This window comes from Corapipo altera, unplaced genomic scaffold (genome assembly GCF_003945725.1).
Source record: "Corapipo altera isolate COAL_440 unplaced genomic scaffold, ASM394572v1 1, whole genome shotgun sequence".
NCBI lineage: Eukaryota > Metazoa > Chordata > Aves > Passeriformes > Pipridae > Corapipo > Corapipo altera.
In genome coordinates this window covers 41,009,837-41,037,627 of record NW_020884873.1, presented here as the reverse complement: position 1 = coordinate 41,037,627, position 27,791 = coordinate 41,009,837, and the positions used below count along the sequence as shown (strand labels likewise).

Below are 27,791 nucleotides of genomic sequence, written 5' to 3'. Positions count from 1 at the left end.
TTAGATATTTATACACGTTGACGAGGTCACTTCTCAGTCATCTCTTTTTGAGGCTGAACAGGCCCAACTCCCACAGCCTGTCCTTGTAAGAGAGGTACTCCATCCCGTAGTCATCCGTTGTTGTCCTCCGCTGGACCCACTCCAGGAGCTCCATGTCGCTTCCTCTGAGGAGCCCAGAACTGGGCACAGTAAGGGATGAAGCAATTACAGCAACAAAGAATGTATCTCCCCAGCAGCCCAGCCCACTTGCAGTTCACAGAGCCACTCCACAGCAGCTGTCTGAGCTGCTTTCAGACTCCCCTTGGTTTGCCTCTCTAAGCCGTGGAGCTATTGAGATCCAGAACTTCCCGCTATTTGCCCGCCTGCCTGCAAGGGCCAATTCAAAACGTGCATTTCCGACACAGAGTGTAAGGAAACACAGGTGGTCGAGTCACCCGCGTGCCAGAGGATGGAGAGGGCTCGCTTGGCCTTGCAGTCGTTATTCAAACACAGTTTTCCCGCTTCCGTGCCTAAGCACTACTTGACGGTGTTTATAGGTTTGGTTGGGGGTTTTGGTGGTTTGTTGCTTGGTTTTTTCCAAATACTCCTCTTCGGCCGCGCCCGGGCGCCGCGGCGGCATTTGAGCCTCGGCGCGGCCCGTAGCGGGAGCGCCGCGCTCGGTTCGACATGGCGGCGTCCGGCGTGGGGGGCGGGAAGGCCCCGGGCCGCCTGTGGAGGTGAGAGCGGAGCGGGCCGGGCCGGGGGCAGGGCGGGACCGGCACCGAGCGCGGCTCGGCCCGGCAGACACCCGCGCGGGCGCGGGGACCGCCGGCACAGAGCGGCGTCCCGGGGCGGCCCCCTGCGGGACCCGCGGCGCGGAGCCCGGTGCCGGCACTGACCTGCCCCGGCCGGGCCGGCCCCGCAGATGGAGCACCACCGGGAGCGCTCCCTGCGCCCGGCACCGGCGATCCCGCTGTGGGCGCGGTGTGAACCTCTGGAAACTAACGCAGTTATTCATCGGGGGGTTAAGGCTGCTGTGTTGATATGTTGGCTAAATACGGCTTTTTGTTTAAAAAAAAAGTCTTACAGAATTGCGTTAAAAAAAAAAAAAGTGCTAAACTGGAAGAATAAAGCTGTAGGTAACTGGGTTTAGTACTTCAGGTGGGCCTCACCTGGACCTAAAGTCAGCTGAAGATAAACTATTAAACCAACTTTGGGTTTTGGTACTTTTTTCAACTTTCTTAGACAAATTAGGGTAAAAACTACTTTGAGAGCAGTGTTCCTTTACATATAGGAAAGGTCTTAGATAATTTAATCTCTAAATCTATGCTGAGACTCCAAGTTTTGCTTAAAATTATGTTTGCAAAAGTTGATAAATACTTAAAAGTGGGCATCCACATTCTGTTTGGAATTTAAATGTGATTTGCTGAGTTATGTAATTCGTGTTCAACCCAAAACTTTAAGGCCATTAGTTTAAAATGAAACAAACACACCCCCCCCCATGTCTTTGTGTAAACAGCCAAAGTATTAATTGAAATTACTATCAAGTAGCTATGTTTGAGAGAATAAATCAGTTACTGAAACATTTCTTTAAAATTGAATTGCTGTCTTCTGTGTATTGGGTAATAGCTGCATGATGGGGTGCGTTAATCATGAAAATGCACCTGTTCCTCTTCACCAAAAAATTGACCGTGTATTTTGGTTAGAAAAATGCTAATGATTAATAGCGAGGTTTAGGTCTGCACATTTTTGCTAATTGTTTAGAAGGTGGAGCCAGGAAGAGGAGATTGCATTCACAGTCCAAGCTGTCATTTTGCAAATACGTTATGCTCAAGCAGCATTTGTGTCTTTCCTCAAGGAACAGATGTGTTGCCCAGCCCTGGCACTGAACGCAACTTGTGGGGCAGCAGCAGACCAGCTTCTCTGTTGTATTGCTCATGGTGTGATGGCAGCAAAAATGCGCTTGGCAGTTTTCTGTCACAGTAGCTGCTTGCCTGCAAGGGAGTTTGCTCGTGTTACCTGTCCCCCAAGAAAATAATTTACTGATCACAGCAAAATTTTAAGTCAGGTGTTAGATGGGATCTTCCACCCTTTGCATATGAGAAAGGGCTCATTCCTGCTTGCTTCTGTGGGGCTATTGTCCAAATGAACACAAATAGTGTGAGCCCCTTGACTTGGAGGGGTTCCAGAAAGGCTTAGGAATCAAGATAAACAGGATGGCGTGGTAGATGTTCTTCAGCATAGCAATAATCACATGTCAGTGCTGTGGGTTGGAAGGAGATGGGAAATTGTTCCTCTATGTTCGTGGTTTGAACAAGAGAGAATTGGAGGCAGGGCATGTGTAGCAGTTGAAGTAAATGGTTTGAGTTGTCCATAAAGCAAACGTTGTTTGTAAGTACAAGAGACAGTGAGGCTGCAGACAGGGCTGCAAAACCTAAAGTATCATGACCTGGAATATGATAGCTAACAGGTCTGTGTTACCTATATAATGTAAAAACAGAGTAAAGGTTGAGAGGAATAGTAGGTAAAAGTAAGGGGAGAAACATTGTGAGATCTTGAATCTAGACAAGTCAGAATTAAGTTAATATTGATAAAATGGTATTAATAATGAAAACTGTAAAAATACAGTTGAGATCCAAAAAACTTTTAATTTGCAATAACTTCATGTAATAACCATTTGCTTTAAGTATATGGTATGTATTCTGTTTCAAGTAAACAGATTTTTAATGTATAGTTCTTCCAGGTAGTATCTTTAGTGTTGTTTAATTAGATGTTTAGTGTAATTTGAAAATATGTGTTACCAAATACATAATTTAAGCAATAGAATGTCTTAGGCCTAGTCTGTCTTTATACCAATTATTTAAGCTGGATTTACACTAAGTGCCAGTCTTCAAATCTGCCAAAACTTACAAGCAAATGAGTCAATTCACTTTATCATTTGTTGTTTGCTGGTTTAAAAAATGAGAATTTAAAAATGAAGAGAGAATAAAGGCTAAGTTTTGAATTTCAGTTTCCCCAGATTTATAGATACAGGTAGTAAGCACTGAGTGTTCTTGGCACATTGGTTGCTCTTTCGTGCCAGTAACTCTTCAGAAGTATCTGTAAAATGGAGAATTAGTTAATTACTTAAAATTGATAGAGGCTCCATTTTAAGTGTACTTATGTGTTGGAGACTGTGCCCATAACATTACATAATTCCCATTAAAAATACTGTCTGTTCCTATACTATATTAATAAGAAAATCATGTCAGTTAAATGGATCTGAGTAGGAGGTGCTTCTGTTGTAAATGTAATATTGATCCTGATAATTTTTTTGCTTGCTTTTGGAGGAGGGGAGGAAGTAGCTTGAATAGGTGAAAATTAATGCTTTGATTTTACATTAGGAAAAATCTCTGAAAATCATGCCAGATCAGTTGATACATCTGTGTGTCCAATCCCCTTTTGTGAAACGGAGATAAATGCTAATAACCTTTTCATTATTTACTGTAGGTTAAGCTCATTAGCTGAGTGTGAAGTTATTTTTGTAACTCCTGTAGTTATTTGACTGCTAAGAGGAAGTCTTGCAAAGCATACTGAAAAGATTTAGTATAAAGTGAGAACTTAATGAATGTAACGGTGAAAGAAAATAGTGTTTTAAAACAATACTGAACTATTCTAGAAGGTCATAGCAATATTTTGGATATCCATGGATATCTCATATAGGTACCTAATGGATGAGTTTTGTGGAAACCTGCACAGGTGAGGTTTGTTTTCCACTCATTCAAATTATGAAGCAAGATTTATGCAGAACCCATTTTATATTGGTTTTAGTCATGACCCCAGTTTACATGACCTTTAACAACACACTTGCTTGATCTTTTCTATGTGTTAATTTAGATGTTTAACTCCTTGGTGAGAAAGGACATGTCATGTTTATGTTCCATGTAATTAAAAGGGATTATTTGCCACTAAAACTTTTTTTAATTCTCTTCCAGGACTTTGAGGATTCTGGACCACTGTTGCTGAAATGATACTACAGAAGGCAGCGATTGCATTGTGTTTGTTGAATGAAACCCGAATATTTACTTTCAGTCAAGTGGGTGAAACCCCCTAACTGCAGTTTACATGTGTAGGTCACTGCGTTACTGTGTTAGTCATTGTCTCTATGCAGCAATGACAAGGCTAGAAGAAGCAAACAGGGAAGTGAACATGCACTCATCAGTCAGATACCTTGGCTATCTTGCCAGAATCAACCTGTTGGTTGCCATTTGCATGGGCCTTTATGTCAGATGGGAAAAAACTGCGGATGCACTGATTTTGGTAATATTTATTCTGGGGCTCTTTGTTCTTGGAATTGCCAGCATACTGTACTACTATTTTTCAATGGAAACAGCAAGTTTGAGTCTCTCCAATCTTTGGTTTGGTTTTTTGCTTGGCCTTCTCTGTTTTCTTAATAATTCTGCCTTCAAAACGGATGTGAAAGAAGAAGCTACTAAATATCTGCTCCTCTCCGCCATTGTTTTAAGGATATTATGTGCTTTGGTTGAGAGGATTTGTGGCTGTGTCCATCATCGACCGACTCTACTGACAACAGTTGAATTTTTAGAGCTAGTTGGATTTGCCATTGCCAGCACAACTATGCTGGTAGAAAAATCTATGAGTATTATTCTGTTGGTCATGGCTTTGGCCATGTTGATTATCGACTTACGTATGAAGTCTTTTTTGGCAATTCCAAATTTGGCAATTTTTGGAGCCATTGCATCCCTACTCTTTTTTCCATCACTGCAAATTCCCACAAACCCTTTTGCCTTGGCATGTTTCTTCAGCTGCCTGATTTCTGATCCCCTTCTCGACGTTTACTTCAGTGGACTTTCAGTTACTGAACGGTGGAAGCCCTACCTGTACCGTGGCAAAATTTGCAGAAGGCTTTCTGTCCTCTCAGTTGGAGTCGTTGAACTCACCTTTTTCATTCTTGCAGCCTTTAAACTGCGTGATTTGGATCTCTGGTATTTTGTGATACCTGGTTTTTCTATTTTTGGAATTTTCTGGATGATCTGTCATGTGATTTTTTTTATAACTCTTTGGGGATTTCACACAAAACTAAATGACTGTCACAAGGTGTACTACACCCACCGTGCAGAAAACAACAGCTTGGACAGAGTTATGGCATCTAAAGGAATGCGTCACTTCTGTTTGATTTCGGAACAGCTGGTGTTCTTCAGCCTGGTCGCGACTGCTGTTTTGGGGGCCGTCTCTTGGCAGGTAAGTAATTATCTTGATCTCCCTCTTGAGAATATTCCTGAGAATTGTTGGCTCCCTAAAATTTCTAAAATTTGATGGTGTGCCGTGGCTCAGCAATTAAAAATTTGAACTCTTGGTTTCACCAGCATGCACTTCAAATTTGACACTGTGTGCTGCCTTGACTGTGACCTGTTAAGGCAGGTGGAAGAGTTAATGCTTCCAGGGGAGAAGAAGCGTGCAAAGTATTTTGTATTTAACTACTTACGAAATTATTTTGCTTTTGAATATGTTGTGCCATAAAATTTGTTTTCAGAGTAAATCACTATGTTAAACCCTAGTAATGCTCACTATATCAAGAGCTTTTGTTGTGGACTATTTTAGTTAGATTGAGTTGTATTAAATAATGTCTTTTTCAATACTTTTGCTTTTTGTTTAACCAATTATAGGGAGTCAGAGATCACCTCATAAGCTGGTACATTGTTGGTGTAAGTGTGCTGTAATTGTCTCACTTTCAAGTCTGGTTATGTACCACAGGATATGTCATCTGAAATACCAGTTCTTAAAATCACACAGTGTCCTTTGACTTTTCTTTACATGTATGAATTAAGGATGTTATTTTTTCTTTAGCAGAAAACATATGTTTTGTTAAAAATATTTGTTCAGTGCCCAAGTTGAGGCACGTTGTGTGTTGTCATAGTTGCAGCAGGGTGTTTGGAGTCTGTTTAAACCAAGACGACAATGATTTTTGTACCTATGTATCTCTTATATGCATTACAAACATACAATAATGTATAAAAATATAATTTACAGCGGATCCCATTTACAGAAATGTCTCTACAGTGTTTCCAAAATAATTTCCTGCCCATTCCTGCAGAATTTCTAGTCCTGGAGATTTTCTTAGGTTAAATAACTTTGTGGATGAAAGGATTAAAGAAATTAGTGGAAGATGAAATTGAGAGTTATGTTGTGAGGTTCTTTGTGTTAGTTTTTGGTTTGCTTTGGGGTTTATTTTATTGCACGAAGAGCATCAGAGGTTAACAGACAAGCCTGCGAGGAATGCTGGGTAGTTTTGCTTTTTCTTTAGAAAAGTATCAGCACTCATAGCTGTGGTGTGTGGACTTGCAGAAAAGACAGAAGGAAATAGAACCAAAAAAGAAGAGAAAAAAAATCCCCAAAATGTACTTACAGAAAGTAAAGGTGCTGATGCACCTAAAGAAATGGGAAAGTGGTTTGCGAGGCAGAAACAATAAAGATGGACTACCAGCATGCTGATGTTGCTAACTTCCATACTTTTTCTTCTGACAATTATGTGATTTTATCAAAATGCTAGACTTTAATTTTTATCTGCTAGTTGACCACTTTTCAGTAAAAATATTTTTTGCCATATTTATCAGATAGTCTTATTAATTTCTCAATCCTTGCCCTTGGATGGAGTCACTCTACCTAGTTACACCTAACAAAGCAGTCAGAATAAATCAAGGGCTTAAGTTGTCCAGATAGTCTCTGGAAAGAGGCAGTTTCTCTTGGTGGTGCCCAGAGCCTGACTGCAGGGAGTTAGGTTTGGGCAGGATCTCCAGCTGTAGCCCTTCATGGGAAGGGCCCTCTCTCCCCCTGCCATCTGTTTAAAGCACACAGGTGCTTCCTTTAGAACTGCCTCGTTGCTGCAAGCTGTTGGGGTAACCCAGGAGGATTGGATTCATACCCATCTTGTTAGTTTTTTCTTTTTGGAGTGGTTGATAATTTATTGTAATTTTTTTCTGCCTCTGTTCTCTGACCCAGAATAACTGCAACTGTTATTACTGTCTGATAATTTTTAGTTCTGTCTAATTCTGAAGAAGTGCAGTTGTGCTGTGGAATTACTTGTGCATTACTTGTACAGTACCCAAGAAACAAACTGGTAATCCACCTAAAAACTCAGTGTTTGTTATTGGCTGATTTCAGTTTATAGCATCCTGTGTGTAAGTAAGATAAGTTCATCACCCTTGTTGAGAGGCATTTGCCTACTCAGTAAGAGAAGGAGTAATTGTAGTGGTGAAAGTGCAAATACTTTCATTTGTCAGGAAATCCAGTTTTTTATTATAATAGCTTATTTTCAGTAGATAATTGCATTTATCTTACTATATTTATATTTCTTTCACTGTGTATTTTTAGTAATGAATTAACCTAAGATTATGAATGCAGTTGCCCCAACTAAAAGCATTTCTACTTTAAAAGATGTTGTGATGTTCACCTTGCAGATGACTTGTGTCTATTTCATCTCTTACTGGAAGATGAAATATTTATCAGATCTGCGCAGAAGATAATTTAATAAATAGGTGTATCATTTATTATAGTGATTGCAGGAAGCTGTGGCCTTTTCTGTATTTTGCTGGATAGTGTCAGATTGCAAAATAATTAGAAATAAGAAAACAATGATACATAAGCACACAAATTGTCCTCTTACAGGGCATTTCCTTTTTTCTCTAGAGGTTTAACAGAACTAGGGGTTTTTTTCCTCTTTCTAGGGGGAATTCAAGGCCTTAAAATTCCAGAATCCTTTACTGGATTTTTGAGTCTCCTGTTTTAGAAGGTCTAGCAGGCTCAACAGTAATGCAGCAAACAGACTTCTCCGGTGAATATATACTTTTCTAATGGTGATTTATATGTATTGTAATAACTAAGAGACAAATCAGACTGTTAGAGATAAATCTCTGCCTTTTCTATTGAAAAAAAATTAATAGTTATTGCTGAATTCCTAATGGATTGGGATTTCAGGGTTTTTTGGTTTTGTTCTGTTTTTAAGAAAAATTGGCTGCAAGAAAAAACCTACAAGCATCACTATGTGGTAGAAAGAGATCCTAGATTCATTTCCATGAAAACATCACCCTAATGTTTATTAGCGATCAAAAAAGCAAATTAAATATTGGGAATTATTAGGAAAGGACTGGAGGTATCATTATGCCACTGTATAAATCCGTAGCTTTCATATTTTGAATGAGTGTGCAGTTCTTACTTGCTTTCCTATAGATAAGAAAGCAAGCAAAGGTTGTTGAAGGGTGATGAAATTCATTATAGACATGAAAGAGTTTACATGAGAGAAATGAATAAATAAGGGTGCTTCTGTCAGAAGAAAGCAGAACTAAGTGAAAATATGATGAACATATAAAACAGGTTTGATGTTGTAGAAGGTAAATAGTAAGAGACAATGAATGATCAGTTTCAGTGCAAATGTTGAGGGGAGTCAGGTTGGCAAGAGGCAGGTTGGGGGAAATAGTTCCTCGTTCCGTGCTGAGTGAGCTCTGCTTCTGTGTATCTCTGTGTGCCCAGCAGCTACAGAGGCTCAGGAGAAAGCTGGACAAGCTCATGGAAGTAAATTAGCTGAGGTTTGTGTACTATTTGGAAACCACATCTGGCTCAGGAAGTCCTTGAGCCACCAGTGGTTAGAGTGCTCGGGAAACATGCTTCGTCTGTTCTTATGGTCTTTTCTAGGGGTCCATTTGACCTCCTTGGAGACCAGAGATTCTTGTAGCTGAACCTTTGGTGCAGACTAATACAGCCACTCTTGTATTAAGGAAATTGTTCTAACTTACATTTTCATCGTATTTTTTCCTTAGAGTTTCTTAGGAATGCCAATGATTCCTCAAGTTACCAGTTTTCGAAAATGTGTTTGCTCTTTTAAAAATTGTTGAAAGTGTTTTTTTGGATAAGTAAGATTAACGATTTTCAGTCTTTGCAACATCAGTTTGGGATTTATGTATTATATTTGAAATCTGTTAAATATTACCTGGAAGGTGAAGCATTTTTTACTTATACCTTTCCTCACTCTGAAGATGTACTGAATAGTTGTTTTATGATACTGCATTTGATAAGAGAGATGGCGTGAAATCACTTCATGGTCTGCCGTTTGACCTCCTATATAATTAACAGAACTGGCTGAAAACCTGAGCCTTGGAAAGGTGCTTCCTAGCAGTCAGCTTTAAATAATTAGCAAAAGCATATTAAAAAAAAAAAAAATCTAAGTGAACTGTGTGTGTTAGGTTACAGCCGGAAATGAAATGGTGTAGAGGAGGGGTTCTCTTTCATGGAAAACTTTGTTACAAGCACATTATATATGCCCTCTTAACATTTCTAATAACTGTAATATCTGTGCTTCATATAACTCTCAAGTGTATGAAAGGTCAAGACCTAAAGAGCCAGTTGTCTGCTAATTGGTGCCTAGAAATATTCTATTTGATTAAAATTGCCAGAAAAATATCAAATCTGCTTTCGTGGAAAGGTTTTTAAAAAGTGAGATCACTTAACTCACTGTAGCACAGACTGGTTTTCTGACTGATGCAGAGCTGTTGAGGCTGAAAGTCCTGTTAACCAAGGTTCTTTCTTTAAGGGGAACATAGCTCTTGTAATGAGACAAGGGTTGAAAGTGTCTGTTCCTGGTGCTTTGGCATGTGCTTGGGAAGAACTCTAAAAGTAATTTGTCAAAATTGGTTGCAATAAAAAGGGAGTAACAGCTTATCTTTCAGTGGGGCGTGTTTCAGGTGGGGCGTGATCTGCTTCTGATAATAATCCCTGCTCTAGCTGCAGAGGAAAGACACCTTGCAATCTTGGTAGAAATACATGGACACTTTCCTTGCAAAATCTGCAGGAAGCGTTCAGCACCTGCCTTTACATTTGTGTGAGTAATTGCAGTCAAATCAATAGACTCTAGAGCACCAACTTATTACAGCAATTAGTCATGTGCCTGTTCATAATTAGGCCCTTGGATGGGACAAGATCCAGCAAAGTCATGCAAATGACTCAGACATTAGTTCTTTCAGAAGCCAGTACAATGATGAAAAATTTGTAATGAAGATCTCGAAATTTGCAGGCAAAGATCTTGGAAAGATTTGGGGCACTCTTTTTCTCAGAAACTTATAATCAGATTTTGTTAAGTGCTCTAACTACAGGTTTTCTGAATTACTGGCCAAAGAAAATTATTATCCCTGGAAGACTTGTATTTAATATCACCGAGAGAAAAATGAACTATGTTAGAGACAGGTAATGTAATGTAATGAAGTACTTTCAGTACATTACTCTTGGTTTTAGTGAATTTTATGAGTTAAATGAGTAATTATTTTATGAGTAAAAGAATAGTATTCATTATATGCTTGAATACTTAAATGGACAATACCATTTAACTCTAATTATTTATGGGAGATAAATTAGTTTGTTGTATATAGGAGTACTCTCATGTTTTGGGGAGAGTTAGTGATTTTGTATTCTTTATTCTGGTGTGGTTGCCTGGTGTTTCTTAAAAGCTAAATTTACAATGCCTTAATAAAATTTGAAGATGGTGATTTTTTTGAACTTCTCTAAAAACAAGATTATTTTCTGAATAGTAAGAGGTTTTCTCAGTAACATCTATATTTACTTGTACATATTTTTGTTAACATCACAGGTTAAATAACTTTTTGAATGCAAATCATAGCCAGTCTTTCTTCTTCTTTTTATCCCTGCTTTTCTTCCTTGTATTTTTAATCCAGTCCTCCTCAGACTTTGCTTATTTGGGGGGTGGGGAGGTTGTTGGTTTGTTTGGTTTTTTTACCTACAAAGGTCCTGCTGCATCCTCTGGCCTCTTTCCAGATTTTCTCAAATAGCCATGCCACTCCTGGTTTTTTCCCCTCTCTGTCTGTCTGGTCATCTTAAGTTCCCCTCTTTCTTTTCATCACTGACAGTTTCTCCCCTCCTTGCCGATTTGACTGTGCTTTGCTGTTTCTTTATAGACTCGTCTTTTCAGTTTCTTTTGTAATACCTTTATTCCCTCTTTCCCTACTGTTCCTGGGGATCCTAGCTGGATCCTAAGTTCCCCTTACTCACTGTTTATTGCTTCTTCTCAAGCTCACCCTCTATCCTTTTAATTTTTGCTGCCTGTCTTCCACTCTGTGATTTGCGCTCAGCCCTCCTTATCTCTGTGTCTCTCCAGTCCTGTCCCGAGGGCTCCCTCAGGTTACCTGCTCACATCTACAGTGGCAGCACACCTTGGGGCAGTCACCACCACTTCCAGAGGCCCTCTATCCTGAAGGGGGTCTCCGGTGACAAGAGAAAGAATGTATTAATTGTTAGTCTAAAGAGTGTGATCTATATATTAAGCTTGCTGTAAAAATCTCATTAATTTCAGGATCCACATTTTTGTATTTAAAAAAGCAGAAGTGCATTTAGTACGTTTTTAAACTGACAACCACTTGAGGTTTTGCTGGGACAAATACACATAGATTAAAGCACAGGCTTCCCCATGTTAGAACAGGAGTCAGGGGTGGAAAACAACACATTAAATCCATCTGCCAGTGAATGTGACAACTATTTTCTGCAAGCTGTTTTCTAGATTTTCCCACTGCTGTTTTAACAGAAGTAATTGTTTATTTATTGCTCTCCAGAGACTGTTCTCCCATTCAGTAACTTGTTGTAAGACTGTTTCATCTGGTAGCTGATCTACTTTGTAGCTTTACAAATTTTGTCTTTACACTTCTTTTTACCTGTAATATACATATCTTGTCCTCATTTGAAATAAGCTATCCATCAAATATTTGTAGATTAGTTACCATGTTACTCTTTTCTCCTGAGCCTCCTCTGTCATAGAGTGTGTACTTCTTCAGTTTGTTTGGAAGGGGTTTTTCTGTGTATATATAAAAACAGGTAAATATTATTCAGCTTGGATAATGGAAAGCAGGGCAGTATTTTTGCTTGGAAATGCACAAGGACATTTTTGTAAGCCTTCTCAGTTGTTGGTCTGTCAGACATAATCCCAGGCAGCCTGCTGTAGGTCACTCTGCTTGAGTACTGTGTTGGACCAGACAATTTCCAGAGGCCCCTTCTAACCTCATCCATTCGGTGATTCTGTGATCATCTTAGTTGCCATATGTTAAATGATTTATTTCTATTTTAAACAGAAGGGCTCTTCTATAGGTCTTGGTAACTGACTTCCAATTTAAATTAATGTGTTTTTTGGTTTTATTTGCTTTTTTCTTACCTATTTTTTTACATGTCCAGAATTGCATACAGTTCCAGAGTTGTACTTCAAACAGTGGTTACGCTTTGGCATGGGAGTTGTTGTATCCATGAATGTAAAATTAATATCGTGGCTGTAAAATACCTCTAAATTCTTGTGGTGTTTTAGCAGTTACACTTAGCATTAAGTGTTGCTCAAAAAACTAGAGAAAGTGGAAAGATAATACTACTAGTGAATCTCACCAATCTTTTATTCTTTGTCATTTCAGTTGTTAGAGGCAAGAAGTAGATTTTTTCTTTTATCTTTTCTACATTATTTGAAATAATACTACACTGTGTATTTATTTCCCTCAGAAGAAGACAGACAAGAAAACCCCTAAGACTAAGAGAAGAAATGATTTCTCATGTTTTTCTAGTGGGATTGCCTAGATGGTCCCTATCTTCTGTTCGCTTTTTGAACTGTCTGTCTTGAATCAATGGGCACTTAGAGTACAGGGATGTACTGCAGGCTCAGATTGCCAGTGCAATCAAAAACAGAATGAAAATGCGTTGAATAGATGAAAGAACAAAATCCCTTTTTGGCTCCATTTGTGCATCCGTGGCCATCTGCTCCATTAAGGACCAGTCTTCAAATCTTTGGGATTTAATAAAGAATTGACAGTCTCCACCTGGCATTTTAGCTCTTTGTCTTAAAGGAGTAATCTATCTTCAGTTTTACTGTAATTAGATATTATTTTTGCTATTTGAAGTTCTTATAGTTTGGGTATTTTAAAATGCCACCAGTCATTTTTTTTGCAGCACTGAATTAAAATATTTTATTATTCTATTGTAGAGCTGCTCTATTCATCATTAGTCATTTTTATACTTGTTAGTGACGTATTTTTTCGAAATCAAACTGTTGAAAAAGTGCTGACAGCAAGTGCCAGCATCTTTACATTAGATAGATGTCTATAAATGTAAAATATCCATACTAACAACATCTTCCTATGCTACGGAGGTAGCATAAGATGGCCACTGAAAAAGAACAAAGTTGAAACCTCAAATGGAGCTGAGTTGATTCATAACACTATAGAGCTTATTTCCCATTCCTGTTTAATATTTGGTACAAAGTCAAAGCAGGACACAGAGAAAGATGGATCACTGAGATGATCCATAGAGTTTCTGTGTGAGATCCTTATCCCACAAGTCCTCGGGAACTCTCTTACCAGTATCTTTGTATTAGTAGGAGTACTTTCGATGATTAAATATAAATATTTTTTAGTAGTCAGACACAGAGTGAGTTTTTGTGATAATTTCAAGTTATGTTATGGTAGAACACTGTGAGTTTAATAACTTGCATGTGTTTAGGGAATTGGGGAAATACAGGGAGTGTTTAAAACAACATGCCACGCTGTAAGAGAACTTCTACAATCAAATTCATATAAAGTAATAATATAATAGTATTATTTAGGATATTATGATTGCTCTAGTTTTTATCAGCAGTTGTGTTGTTTTATCAGCAGTATGTTCACCATGATCAAAACAATAATGCAATGTAAGAGCAGTTTACTGTAGCAAGATCCAAGAAAAGATATATTTATATATGCTAGAAAAGCTGAATTTGTCATAAAAATGTATTATAATACTTCCTGGTCCAAAGCTTAGAAAATTCTCTAACTAACTGATCATGAATAGGAAGGTTTTCCAGAGAAGCCCTTCAATTTCTGGAGCACGCAAGCCTTCCTTTTTTTTTGGTAACTTCCAGAAAATTACCCTTTTGGTATCTACAACTAGAAAAGTAAGTCTCCAAGTCTTGAAACTAATTTAGCTACTGAGCTCCCCTGTTTCATCAGTGTTATCTCTTACAAGGTTTCTACAGTATAAAATCTAACCAAATCTTTCTAAGTTTTTATTGCTGCTGCTCCTAGTCTTTTTCTTTTTCGAAGTGCATTTGGGAAATAGCAATGAAAAAGAGCGCTTGCTGCTGAAAAATATGAAACAAAAAATACATTCTCCTAGTTAAAGGGGTTTTTTTCTCCTTATTGACAAGAAAACATTGAGGTTGCACCCTAATTATTACAGTGATTTGAGCTTTTCTGTCTTCTGGTTATTTCAGATAATTATGTGCATTGGGAGGAAGTCAGTGCTATCTGTTAATAATGCTATCAATTATCATTTAGTATAAGACTCTGGTGTTCATTTTTGGTTAGAAGTATTGCTGTCACCATTTCAAGGACACATAGGGGAGGTCCTTCCATCAGAAATATGATGGGACAGTTTTTAAAACCAGGAAAGGTAGCAAATGGTATTCTTCCTTATCCAGGAAGCACATTAGATGGGTGGTGTGTTCTTTCAGGCTGAGACGTTGTGTGTTTAAAAACTGAATGTAGTTGGGTTAGTGCTATGTGCCAACAAGAACTGAGTTGGTTTAGGTGTAATTTTTTTCAGTATTATTCACTTTCCAAATTATTAATAGTTTTGACTATGTATTGAGTCGAACTACCAGTCCTTATCTAATCACTGAGTGTTAAACAATAAGGCAATATCCAGATTCTTTAAAAACATTAATATTGTAGATTTATGCAAAGATGGTGAATAAAACAGAGAGAGGATCAGAGACCACAGGACTCTTCTCAAGACAGAAATCCGTAGCTATGAATTTATTTCCTTTGCTGCATAACAAACATTAATATTTAACAAATGCATCATGAATATTTAAGTTCTTAGTTAATTATATATTATAATACTGTTTCTACCTTTCCTAAAACATTTAATGCTTCATTAACCCATTCACATCATACTAAAATAATTAAAATTAATCTGTATCTGTTCTACCTCTCAGTGACATCTGGCATTTTTTTGTACGGAAGTCAGCTACGTATCAGTAAGAGTAATCTTTTCCAAAACTGCTTTTTCCCTACAAAACAGGAAAACTCCATATAGGTTATTAGCTCTATGAATGCTAAGAAGTCCTGTAGTGAATGTTCTTTCTCCTCTGGTATTTATGTAACTGGTAACGGTCTTTTTAATTGAAATAATGTTCATGAATGTTCTCAGAAGTCATCTTTTGTGTGATACATAGTGTTCCACAAAGAATATTTTGAAAACTCCCTGGTGTTAAAAAGCAAGACTATTTGAATGTATATTTTCAATGAACATAGAATCATAGAATGGTTTGGGTTGGAGAAGACCTCTAAGATCATCGAGGCCAGCTGTTAACCCAGACTGCCAAGTCCACCACTAAACCATGTCCTTAAGTGCCACATCTACATGTCTTTTGAATACCTCTAGGGATGGATGCAATATAGTGTGCTGTAATCTGATTCTAGGTACATAATACCTTACTGATTAAGACCTGACTCTGCAGATGTCTACAGATATACTTATTTTATGCATATAAATAGTTTTGTGGCATTTGATTTTCTTGCCTGAATGGGTAAAACTAAACTGTGATCACAGCTTTTACAGCTAAGTCTTGTGCTGTCAGTGTTTTCAAATGCATTCCTTTCAGAAGAGTGATCCCTGCTTACCAGCCACCTTTTCCCCAAGCCTTTTGTTTGTCTTTAGAGTACTTCACCATGTAATATGTGGAAAAATAAGTATACATTACAAATAATATTTTGCATGTTTCAGGATCCAATTATGTGTGATCAAACACAGGGAACTATGGTTCATAAAACCATAACCAACAGACAGGAAGGATTTTTCATACAGTGCCTAAATCTCTTTGTTTTCTTTTTAGCCAGCCAATGGGATCTTCATGAGTGCATTTCTCATTGTTTTACCTCTGGAGTCCATGGCTCATGGGCTTTTCCATGAGCTGGGAAACTGCTTAGGAGGAACGTGTGTTGGGTATGCTGTTGTGATTCCCACCAACTTTTGCAGGTATAGTTACCATGTATTTCAGCTGCAGAGTATTGTAAGTGTACTGTTAACTCGTGGAGACAATGCAGTAATGTGGCTTGTATTTTTCAATAATTAAAAACAAATTTAAATAATAGGGAGATTTTCTATTTTTCTGTTTTTCTCATCTTTTGGAATGAGTAACTCCAACTCCCAAGTTTTTATATCTAATGAATTTGTTTTTAGAAAGCCTACGAATACTCTTCAGACCAGTTGTGCATGGGCAGATTCCATAGCCCATGTCTCATGCAAAGGAGGATCAGGGCATTTGACTGAGTGCAGATATTTTACATGAGGAGATTTAGTAAACCAAACAGATTAGTTCAAAACAATTTTGAATTCTGTTAAATGAGATGCTGTCTACATTTAAAGGGCAATGAAATTAAATTTGTGAGTGAACTATATGTCAGGTCTTGGTATTGAGAATTTACAGCTGATTTTTATTCCAACATAAATGTTACTGTGTGAGAAATGCTTGGGGCTGGAGGGATTGTACCATTATTATTTGCCATTTTGTGTGTTTTTCTTATAAGCTTTAAACTTGCAAATGCTTCTTTAGCCATATAATTAAAATTGGTGTGGGCCCATTTGTTTTGTAAATGATAAAGAAGAGCTATGCAAATCATCTGTTAAAGTTACAAGAGAAACAGAGTAGTCAGTTGAAACGAGGCTTAAAAATAGAACTGCCCAATTTATGAAAACTGCCCAGTTTGGGTATGTGTAGTGGATTGGGAAAAAAATTAACAGGCAGAGAAACCGAAGCTACTGTGCTAATCTTAGATCACTGTATCTTAAGTAATGTAAAACCCAAATTTTCTGAGCTTCTGATCTACAGCTGTGCACCCTTAAAAGAATCCATGTAGTCAGTTATTGTTAGGGATTAAAAAAATAAATGTTCAAAATTTGCATTACAATAAAAATAAAGTATTTTTGTTTCCATGGCAACAATATAATTATCTCATTGTATTGTTCTGGCTCTGGCAGTTACCTCTAATTTTGCATGAATGAGATACTCTTGAGCAACTGTTCAGGACTTGACAGAACTAAACTTCCTTATTAATAAAGCTTGCCTCTTTCAGTGATGGGCTCAGTCTTCACTTGCTGAGACAAACAGTAATGATGAGGTATTCAGTGTAGCTATAGTAGTGGAACATTAACTGTCATAAAAGCACTAGACAGGTAGGAGGTGCAAAACTGAATTAGCTAGACCAATGAGGAAACCAGGTGGCTTTACAAACTGGCTTGCAAACAGAATGCATGAAGAATACATACATACATACATACATATATAGAAAAAAACCCCCCGTAAGTCATGTTTTGTATTATTAGAGTAAGATTGTATTTTCAGCCACAAAAGCTCTTGTCTAACTGAGCCACTTGTCTAAATCAGGCCACTTTGGCAGAACTGTCAGTCACGCTCCTTATCAGTACCCTTATTACGTTGGCTGAAGAGCGATAAATGCATTTCTTTTTATGAAAATACATTCCAAAAAGCGTTCCCATAATTGGGTGTCTTGGAAGGCCAAATTTCTTATTGTAACGATTAATGAATAGCTATGTAGACCTAAAAAAGGTGTGTGTATTTTTACTATATATTTTATTCTATATTTTACATACTATAAGTATTTGATTTTATATTTTATATATTTATCTATATTTTATATAGAATATACATATATTAATAGAAATAAAATGCATTTTGGAACCAAGGACTCTTTTTTCTTTTCTTATATATGCATATTCATAGGTATAGAGACTCACACAGACATATGTATACAGACGCACACACACATACATGGTTTGTTCCAGGTCTAATTTTTAACTGTCTTAAAACTTTGATTTTCTAATCTGTGAACACTGTTACGTGAAATGCATTTCTTATGGTGAAAGAACAGCATCTGAACAGCATACACAAGGAATAATTACTGTATATGTGCAAGTTCCATATTTCAAAATGTCTGAGCAAAATGTGTATTTGGATTTCTCTTTAGTCTATTATTGGAAACTAGTTAGCATTTGATGTTTTGTGCAGATTAGCACTCATTCTCCCTATGCTCTTTTCCAGATGTGAAAAAGTGCTTTTGCGTAGACAGTGCTTCTCAGTGGGGCTTTATGAAATTGCTGGAACCTCTCCAGCATGTTCACATTGCAGCTCCTCTCTCCCTCTGTCTCTCAGCTGCAGGAATAGCATAGGGCTTAGTAAGGACTATGCTTTGAAGTGAAGTGTGACAGAAGGGAGATAGTGGTCCCTTGCACAAATACAGTAATTTAGGTTGTTTATAAACTGTGCATTTAAAGTCAGTTTAAATTTAGAACAGTGCTACTTCATAGCAGAGAAAATATGCACAGGGGAAAAAAATCACCAATTGCTAAAAGCCCACTAAGCATGAAATAATTATAAACCATAATCACAGCTGTTTTCTTTCTCTTTAGTCCTGATGGCCAACCAACTCTTCTTCCACCTGAGCACGTACAAGAGTTAAATCTGAGGTCTACTGGCATGCTTAATGCCATCCAAAGATTTTTTGCATATCACATGATTGAGACATATGGTTGTGACTACTCTACAAGCGGACTGACCTTTGATACTCTTCACTCCAAGATCAAGTCTTTTCTTGAACTTCGGACAGCAGATGGACCCAGACATGATACCTACATTCTGTATTACAGTGGTCACTCACATGGCACTGGCGAATGGGCACTGGCAGGTAACTGGTTTGGGGATTTTTTAATTAACAGTTTTGGTATTGATAGACTTTCCAGATCTGTTCATTCTGTAAAAAATCATACTGTATTGCAAAACTTTGATGTTTTGGTCATACTTATTATTGCATTGTCCAGAATGGCAAAGAACCATTAGTGTTCAGAGAACAGGTTTATATACAAGCTCCTGGCAGGGAAGAAAGAAAGGAAAGGGTAATACTACAGAGCATGACTGTTAAGAGACTAAGAGGCAAAAAGGAGTTGAAAAAACAGGACAGGTTGTGGGCTGACTGCCTCTGATAGTGGAGAGAATGGAGAGGTGCAGTCACCCCTTTTGTATGAAGTTGTTGAAAAGAAGCAGTTCTTTCCTTACCTTGCTTTGTATGACAGCCAGGTATGTTACCTCATGAACTTTGTAATTTTAGTATTCTTTCATTTTAATAAAAATCCTTTTTCAGCTAACTAATCTTTCGCTTGTTCTCAAAATTGTCTAAATATTGTTGACCCCAAAGGTATTCTTACAGGTTTCGTATTCTCCTGATTTTCATCCCACATGATTTTCATATTCAACAAGTTAACTTTAAAGATCTGTTTTCCCCCCCCATAAAATTTAAAGTGGAGATAACCTCCCACTCTAAGGGCAGATTTTTCCCTATATTTTGAGGAGTATTTATTCACTGTAATGAAAAGCATGATTTTTTCTCATTCCTTGGACATGGTAGAATGAATTATATAGTGTTCTGTGTCACTGTGTTAGTTAGTCATGAAGTCCTTAAGATGTACTTTGGGTTTTTTTGTAAAAGATAGAATCAATAACAGAAATAGGAGGCAGTTATGCAGTCCACACTAGAAAAGCAGGTCTTCAAACATAGTTGCAAACCTTGTATTGTAAAAACAGCTATGATTTGCTGGTGTCCTAGACCTTGGGAGTGACTGTGGGCACAGGCCTTAAGACTATAAACCCTTATATAAAGGGCCAGTTCAATGCCCCGTCATATATATGCTTGGCATAGACTTCACCATTTTCCATTTTCTTGGCCCATTTTTTATCTCTTTTTAATGGCCAGTTTTGTCTCAGCTCTGTTCTTTGGTAAGCGTACTGAAGTTGTTGAATCATTGGAAGGTTTAGCCTTGCTCTGCTGCTGTAAGGAACTGAGCTTCTGAGGTCACTACGTGCAAAAAGTGAATCTCATGGTAAATCCATTGAAAATTTGCAACTGGGATAGAATTAATGCTCCTGGATAGCACTCTGCCTGTGAGCTCCTGGCTATTTGTCAGCAGTGTCTCTCCAGGTGCATGTGCTCTTCAACAGGTTAGACAGATAGTAGTTTTGTGTGTGGTCACGCTGATGTAGGTGTCCAAGCACAGGTCACTTTCCATCTGGGGGCTCTGTACCTGTGTTGGTAAAGCTCCACGGCTGAACCATTTGTTCTGCTGAACAGCAGTGTCTACTTTTTTCTCAAAGGCTTCATCTGTATCAGATATTTTAAAAAACCACGGTTGTACTGTGAGCTTAACATGAGTGGTGAAGTGCAGTGTATGCCAGGGTGGCTGAATTAGTTCTCTGGGAATAGGGTGGTTTGTCCATAAGAGCAGCTGCCACCCTGTGCAACTGCTGAGCATGGAGCAGGATAAGCAGCAAAACTCCAACTCCCACCTGTGCTCCAGCCAGCAGCTTTCTAGCATATATAGAGCCAAATGTTTCTGCAGAATTTGGCAAGCTTCCAGCCCAGTCCTGGCTTATGACAAGGTTGCTCAGGTGTCTCTGTACCTGTGTAGGTAGCTGTAGCCTATAATTGAAATCTGTCTTCACTTTTAGGATGAGGACCAAGGGGGCTGTTAAAAAGAAAGTTTCAGTGCTAAAAGATAGAGTGTAAATGCAGTGGTGTTCAGGTTTCTGACAAAGCTCCTTTTCAGTTCCCTGTCCAAGCACATCTTCAGCTTCTACATAAAGGAGAGAACAGGCAGCTGTCACAAGTCTTGCATGCCTTTTTTGTGATTAATTTTAGTTAAATTGTGGAGTATAATGTGATCTTCCTCAGATGGTGCTACTCCTGCACATAACTTGGAATATAAACTGAAAAGATGAAGACTGCTTGACTGTGTAATTGTGCCCCATGTATTGGACAGTAGCATTTTGTGACAGATGGAACATTGGTCATCAGCTCCAGTACTATGTACTATCCTCTGACCTGTGAAGAGGATGAGTAGAGATGGCAACAATTAAATAAAACATTCATATCTAAATGAAAAAGTGGTTTCTCACTGCCTCCCTATGCCATGATACAGCACAGCAATAGCAGTGTACTCTTTGCTTTGTAGTGACATCTTTTGAAGGAGGCTTACTGAATTTATTAATTCACTAATTGTGTTTCTCTGTTGTCGGAAGCTGAGATGCAACACAGTGGTGTATAAAAGAAACTGTTAACTAGTCATGCATAAAGTATGAGCAGTAAAACGACCTGGGAGGTCATGTTCTGTGAGTGAAGGCAAAGGCATGAGCTGGGCTAATGAAGCTTTGTCTCTGTTGCTGGAACTGTCGGCTTAACTGTCAGCCGGCAGAACCTGCCAGAGAGCCAGAAGTGGCCAGAAGCCTGGATTCCTTACACAGCTTGCTGCTTAAATCTTGCCCTGGCTGATAGGTCCATGTGTTTGAGGTCAGTAGGGTTAGAAGCTGAGCATGTTTGCCTCTGTCTGTGAAGGATGAGATGGTTTTCTTTGGGTGATTCTATCCAGGGCTGTTTTGAAATCACCTGCACTTCTGCATAGTTACACTAAAATAAAGTATATTTTTAAGCCTTTGAAATGTGAACAAATAAAGAAACTTTTACAGATAATTAATACAGAAGGTGGACCTAGAAAAGGGGAACTGCTTCTGTAAGTCTCTGCTATAAGTAACTACAGCAGTGTGGGGATCATGTGCCAAGACAAACTGTAGGTTTGTATATTAGAGATTTTCTTTGGTACTAACTTTTCCAGGTTTGCACTTTTTTGGAGACAGTTGCAGCCCTGTAATTTTGCTTTTACTTTAACTGAAATATCATGCACAATGCTTTAACTCTGAGCTATTAATTTGAAGCATGTTTTTTCACCCTTTACAGGTAGAAATGTAAGTGCTGAAATATGCAGTTAACAATGTTTAAATACTGCTTAATTATATTCCACAGTGAAAATCACTCTGGAATGAAAATACAGTTATTCTAGATCATGTTTTTATATCTTTCTTCTTCTTCATTGTTTTTAAGTTGACATTTTCAAACTAGAGTATTTTTGTTGTAAATCTCCAACTGACCAAAACCTAGGCATACCAGTTCTTCACATTTAATATCACTGTGGAGCCAATGGAGATTTATTCATTTGTTTGCAAGATATTGTCCTTAGACACTTCAATAAGTAGTCTGCTTTTCAAAGCTACATAGATCCTGTAACGTCCATTACACTTAAGCAGAAGGACTCCCACTGTAGGTAACTTGTTTTAATTACAATCTCCTCTGTCAAAACGCTGTTGGAGCAACAGCTGAGATGGAACATGAGAAGCTGGACACTTTAGTTGTAAGGATCTTCTAGGCTAATAGGAAATAAATACTGTGGGAAAATTTCTGTGAGGTTTGTTTCATCGAGTTGTAAATCCATACCAATTTTCTTGAAGCTCTGAAAACAACTGTGTCTGTAGAGAGAATCTCTTCATTTCTGGTCATGTGAATTTTTGTGCCTGTAGGTGACTTTCTCATTGACATTCTTTCTTTGAAACTGTTAGCATGTGTTTTGTTCTAAAGTTATCTCTTAGAGGAACCTTTTTTTAGTTTTGATAAAGACATCTTAAAAAGAGTCCTTGTTTCTAAAATTATAAAGATTTAATACAAAATAAACTTCATTTCAGGTTTTCTTTCCTTGTTTATCTATTTCCGGATTTCTTCAGTAGACTGTGGGTTTTTTCACACTATGAGGGAATTGCCTTTTTTTTCCCCCCCCTTGGGTGTTTGGGGTTTTTTTTCTAATCAAGGGTGAGCTCATGGTTTTATCTACCATAGCAAGTCAGATGGAAGCAGTTCACACTTCCCTAGAGATCTGCAACATTTACAACTAGAGAGGATCACTTGAAAGCTCGTTCTTATCTGTCCAAGTTGTTAAAGTAAGGGATTCTTAGAACCAGTCGAAACAGTAAAAATTCTTCAGAGTTTTCTGTTTCTTTATCCTAATATTAAAGCTTTTTGTCCTTTTGGCAGGGGGTGATGCTTTACGACTTGACACGCTCTTGGAGTGGTGGAGAGAAAAGAACGGCACTTTTTGTTCTCGGCTGATCATCGTTTTAGACTGTGAGAACTCTCAGCCTTGGGTTAAAGAAGTAAGAAAAGTAAATGACCAGTATGTTGCTGTGCAAGGAGCAGAAATGGCCAGAGTTGTAGACATTGAGGAAGCAGACCCTCCACAGCTTGGTGACTTCACCAGGCAATGGGTTGAGTACAACTGTAACCCCGACAGCAACATCAGCTGGTCCGAAAAGGGACGTACTGTGAAAGCAGTGTACGGTGTGTCAAAGCACTGGAGCGACTACACTTTGCATTTGCCAACAGGAAGTGATGTTGCCAAACACTGGATGATATACTTCCCACGCATTACCTATCCACTAGTACATTTGGCAAACTGGTTTTGTGGTCTCAATCTGTTCTGGGTCTGTAAAGCGTGCTTTAGGTGCTTGAAAAGACTGAAAATGAGTTGGTTTCTTCCCACAGTGCTGGACACAGGACAGGGTTTCAAACTTGTCAAATCCTAATTAACAACCAAAGAGGAAATGAAGTGAGAGCTCTGGGAACTTTCTCACTGTACCATACTTAAAATTTTTTATCTTACTCTTTTTCTCTGAAAAAGTCTACTACATTCACCTAATTCAGCTCTTTGAGCAGCTCTACTATATGCAAGTTAGAAACTGCAATCTTAAACAGAAGATTATGATATTTTGAGTTTTGTTACAGGTCTGTATGTACATATATTAGAGACTTATTTAATATGACCATGCATTCTGTAGACAGATCGCATGTTCCTATGGGTTTCTTAGAGTAACCTTTGTTCAGAGACACGGTTTGATGGACAAGAGCTCCTGGGAATGTTACAGCACATTCATCTGTCATTATGTCCACTATATAGTTCAAATACAGGAAAGGAGCCAAGCTAGTACTCCAGTCAATTTACATATCCTTGAAATTATGTGGTGGTATCAAGAGTATTACAAAACAGCACTGAGCCAAAAAGAAAAAAAAAAATAGCTACTGTAGAAGAATAGCTTAGTGTAGGTAAGTAGCTACCAAGAATGTTTAGTTTTACTTGCTTTTATATCTTCAGCCCAGCCTCAGTTCTCTACTGCCATCAGTGGAAATTTGCCATAGAAAACAAGGAAATCACACAACCCCCTGATGTTCTGGTGCTGCTCAATGTTTGCTGAAGTGAGTTTTAAAAACATTCAGTGTTACTTCCAATATTCAATATCTTTGCTGCTGACCTTTGGATATATATTCCCAGTAGTTAATTCATATATGGAATAAAAACTGCACTGAGCATTTTTCCCTCACCTGTTAAGGTGGTTCGGTCTTTTCCAGGCTCTTACTAGTCTGTACTTTGAAAAGCTACCCTGAAGAAAACAAAACAAAATAAAATCCAAGGAATTTAACAAAGAAAATAATCCATAGATAAAAAATGGAAATACAAGTGTTGCCTTGCCTCCGTGTTTATCTGAAGTCTTTGCTGTGCCTAAGACCATGATAATGTAAAATGCTGAGTACAGGGTTGGACCAATGAGTTCATTAACTATTAAAATCACAAGCACAGTTTGTTGGAAGGAATGCATTATTCCCTTTGGACAGAAGGGAATCCTGAGTATTCCTTAAGTCTGTTCTCCGACCCATAAGGTCATAGTTTTAATCCTTCCACTTACAGAGCTGGATGGGACTCCAGAAATCCTGTCCTGGCCTTTCCTTCAGTTAGAGAAGCTGCATAGCTTTCTGATCTCATCTCTCAAGTACAGAAAATAAGTAGTGAAACAACTAAGTGGCTGAAACAGTAATATTTGTGGGTTTTTATTTGCATGTGTGTGTGCAATTTACTAGACCTAGAGTTTACTTTTTTCTGTTTTCATTAGTATTTTAATACAAATGTTAGGTACTAGCTGATACTTGTCTTAAATGTAACTTTTTTAAAATTTAAATACATGCAAATGGTATAATAGCTCTTTAAGTCTTTGCCATCATGACTTTTTCTAATGCCATGTGAACTTTTTACCTAGCTAAGCTAGAGAATCTGGTGACACTGATACCCATCATTAACTCCCAAAATAAATAATGAGATCTACAATAGCCAAAGCAATTTGCACCCACCAACTTCAAAATGGTGATTTTTTCAGAGTTACAAATGACAGCCACTAAGTTTCTTCATTACTATATATTACACGATGTTGTTTAGCAAGACACCACCCCACCATCCCTTTCCCTTTTTCCATCCCCTTCCATAACATAAAAAGGGGATCTAGAAATGAGAGAGAAGAGATATCTTGTGAAGACTTAATGCCTTTGTGTCTTGTCTAATTAAGTGCTGTGATTGCAGTCCATAAGAGGTGGCTGTTCTCAGTAAGGACAGAGGGTACTTATACCATCTAACTTCAGGTATCCAACTTAAGTTCCTAATGTGGGAGTCTGAGGTAGGAGTCATCTCATTTAATTTCAGGTGTCCAAAAGCCAGACATCTGAATCCATGCTAGTGACCTGAAGTGCTCCACTGCTCATTAGCAAAGAGAAGTAAATATTTCCAGAGGAGGACTGATCTGATCTCTGTTTTAGGATGAATTTTCCTGTGATTATGCACATTACATTTGTTTTGGTTTTGCTTTCATGCACAGACAAATCCCATATGTCACTTGAATAACTTTAGGGCACCTCTGTTCTAAGCTGTCCTGTGGAACCTGGGCTGGGTACATAAGCTCCTAATTCAAGCGCGTGAGTTGGATACAAGAATCCGTTGGGTTGCAGAAAAGCAGCACTGCCTCTTCCATTTTTGGTCAACAACCCTTTAGTATAGATGCATAAAGGCAGTCATTTGGTTTGTAAAATCTCCATTATTTTGACTGCTCTTTCAGTAAAAGTTCATCTGATTGCATTATAAACCGTTACAACTTGAGCCTTAGAAATTTTTAATTAAGTCCCCATAAAGCAAAATCCGATAGTCACCTTTTGAACATTTGAAGTCAAGAAGTTAGTCCTTTCTGTTTTGAACAAGCTTTGAATATCAGCCATAACTCTCCCTACTAATTATAATGGACAGATCTTAATGGGTAAATCTCTACTTGCTACTGTTACATTTTCATGGGCATCATCTGTATCTTTCTTTTGTACAACAAGGAGAACAGGAGTGGTGTGGGACTGAGACTGTGAGTAGGATCCACTATGCAGTGTAGTGATGGGCTTAGCTTTGGACAGAATAAACACAACAATTGGTGTTGCTCTTTTGCCTCTGGTTATTAAATGGTTTCCAGCTTACTTATCAAACTGTTAGATCTTTTTCGACGATAAACTGGGTGATCTTCAGCTGTTTGCTGAAAGTTAGATAAAGAGCCAGCTAAAAATGTGGCAAACATATTATTTGCAAAACTAATCATGTCTTTGCAGACTTGTTGCAGGTTTTGCAGTTAAAGACCTCTGATCTTCTGAATTTGAAATAGTTGTAACATGAGCTAATGTATTGCTACTTCTGACTTTGTTATTTTTTTAAACAACAAAGGCATGGTGAAAATGCTGATTTAAACTAAAAGAAATGTTTACAGCTATTCGAATTATGACACCATTTTGTACAAAGAGACTGTCATGTACTTCAAAACACAGTAAAACCAGGGCTGTGGATGATGAGGAATTCAACCACATTAGTTCTTCACTTCTACAGTGACTTACATCAAGGCATCCTACCGTGACCAACATTCCCAGATAGAGTTTTTCTCCAGCTCCTGGTGCTCGAGCCTCTGCAGGTCTCTGCCCAGCCTGGGTGTGCGCCTGCAGGACAAACACCAGGAGCTCCTGTAATCCAAGTGAGGAGTTATCCCTCTTCTCTTCTTTGTATAAAAGACAGGGGCAATGCCTGAAAGAGAAATTTAAATTTAATTCCAAAGAATGTTACATGTTCTCTCAGTTACGTACAAGTTGTTTAGAGGTAGCGTGTACAAATTTCTGGGTAGAGAAAAATCTGAACCTTTTTTCAAGAGGTTTGTCTCTCTATTGTATATTCAGACATTTTGTTATAAAGCTTGTTATAAATTTGTGTCACATTAGTAATTTTATGTTGATTTTGTTTCATTTACCTTCTCTGTATCAGCCTTGCTGAAACATGCAAATGTACTGAGTCCTACAAATTTAAGTCTTTTACAGGAACTCAAATTGCATATTCACAGTAATATTTTTCTCTGAACAAGTATTGGGGGGAAAAAAGCCATTGTTCTTTGGTTTTGCACTACTAGAGTTATGTATTTGCAGTTCCTTATGCTTTGTATGCCTTGTAGTTGTTGTCATCTAGTCTCCAGTTGAAGTTTTTCCCAGAAATAATGTTGTTTATTTTGTAAAGGCATAGTTAACACTATGCTGGCTGTAAAGCACCTTTGTTGCAAGCAGTAGACAATGAAACTGTGTTAATATTCTTGTTTATAAATACCTTTTTGTGGGAGGATTTTTACTGGATATACAGTTTTTAGATCTGTAAATAGATTTTTGAGTGTATTTGTGATATTACTTAAATATATTTTGCTGGTTTGGATGCTCATTTCCATTTCATGTTTTTGGTTATGTCTTGATCACTTCCCAAATTTCTGTGCACCCTCCTGAATTCCATGAGGTTTTTCTATACAGCTTGTTTTAGGGGCAGAGTATTTTTAGCTAGAAATTGCAACAGAGTTTACTGAAAATACTCTAAGGATTATTTGTAGTTTACTGATTTAATAGAAATGAGAAATATTACTTGCAGTTATTAATACTTTTCACCTTGTCACTTATTCAACAAGCTTGTAAAAATACTGTTTA

General features: G+C 37.9%; 1 protein-coding gene across 2 annotated transcripts; it reads left to right on the top strand.

Moving 5' to 3' along the window:
* TMEM168 (transmembrane protein 168) lies at positions 1-27,538 on the top strand. 2 transcript variants are annotated; one of them, XM_027658319.1, is made up of 5 exons: positions 1-477; positions 3,954-5,220; positions 15,881-16,023; positions 18,475-18,749; positions 22,971-27,538. In XM_027658319.1, exons 2-5 carry the CDS (start codon positions 4,084-4,086, stop codon positions 23,516-23,518), a joined length of 2,103 nt encoding a protein of 700 aa, XP_027514120.1. In that variant the 5' UTR covers positions 1-477; positions 3,954-4,083; the 3' UTR covers positions 23,519-27,538. The 2 variants fall into 2 exon arrangements, with proteins under 2 accessions (XP_027514120.1, XP_027514112.1); XM_027658311.1 differs by lacking the exon at positions 1-477 and adding an exon at positions 623-716.
* Positions 27,539-27,791: the final 253 nt, after the last annotated feature.

Bases quoted from the DNA above. Each gene is read 5' to 3' on its own strand.
- TMEM168 (XM_027658319.1), top strand. From the start codon at position 4,084: ATGTGTAGGTCACTGCGTTACTGTGTTAGTCATTGTCTCTATGCAGCA. The intron at 16,024-18,474 runs GTATAGTTACCA...CTTTCTCTTTAG, and splicing joins ATTCCCACCAACTTTTGCAG to TCCTGATGGCCAACCAACTC. The intron at 18,750-22,970 runs GTAACTGGTTTG...TCCTTTTGGCAG, and splicing joins TGGCGAATGGGCACTGGCAG to GGGGTGATGCTTTACGACTT.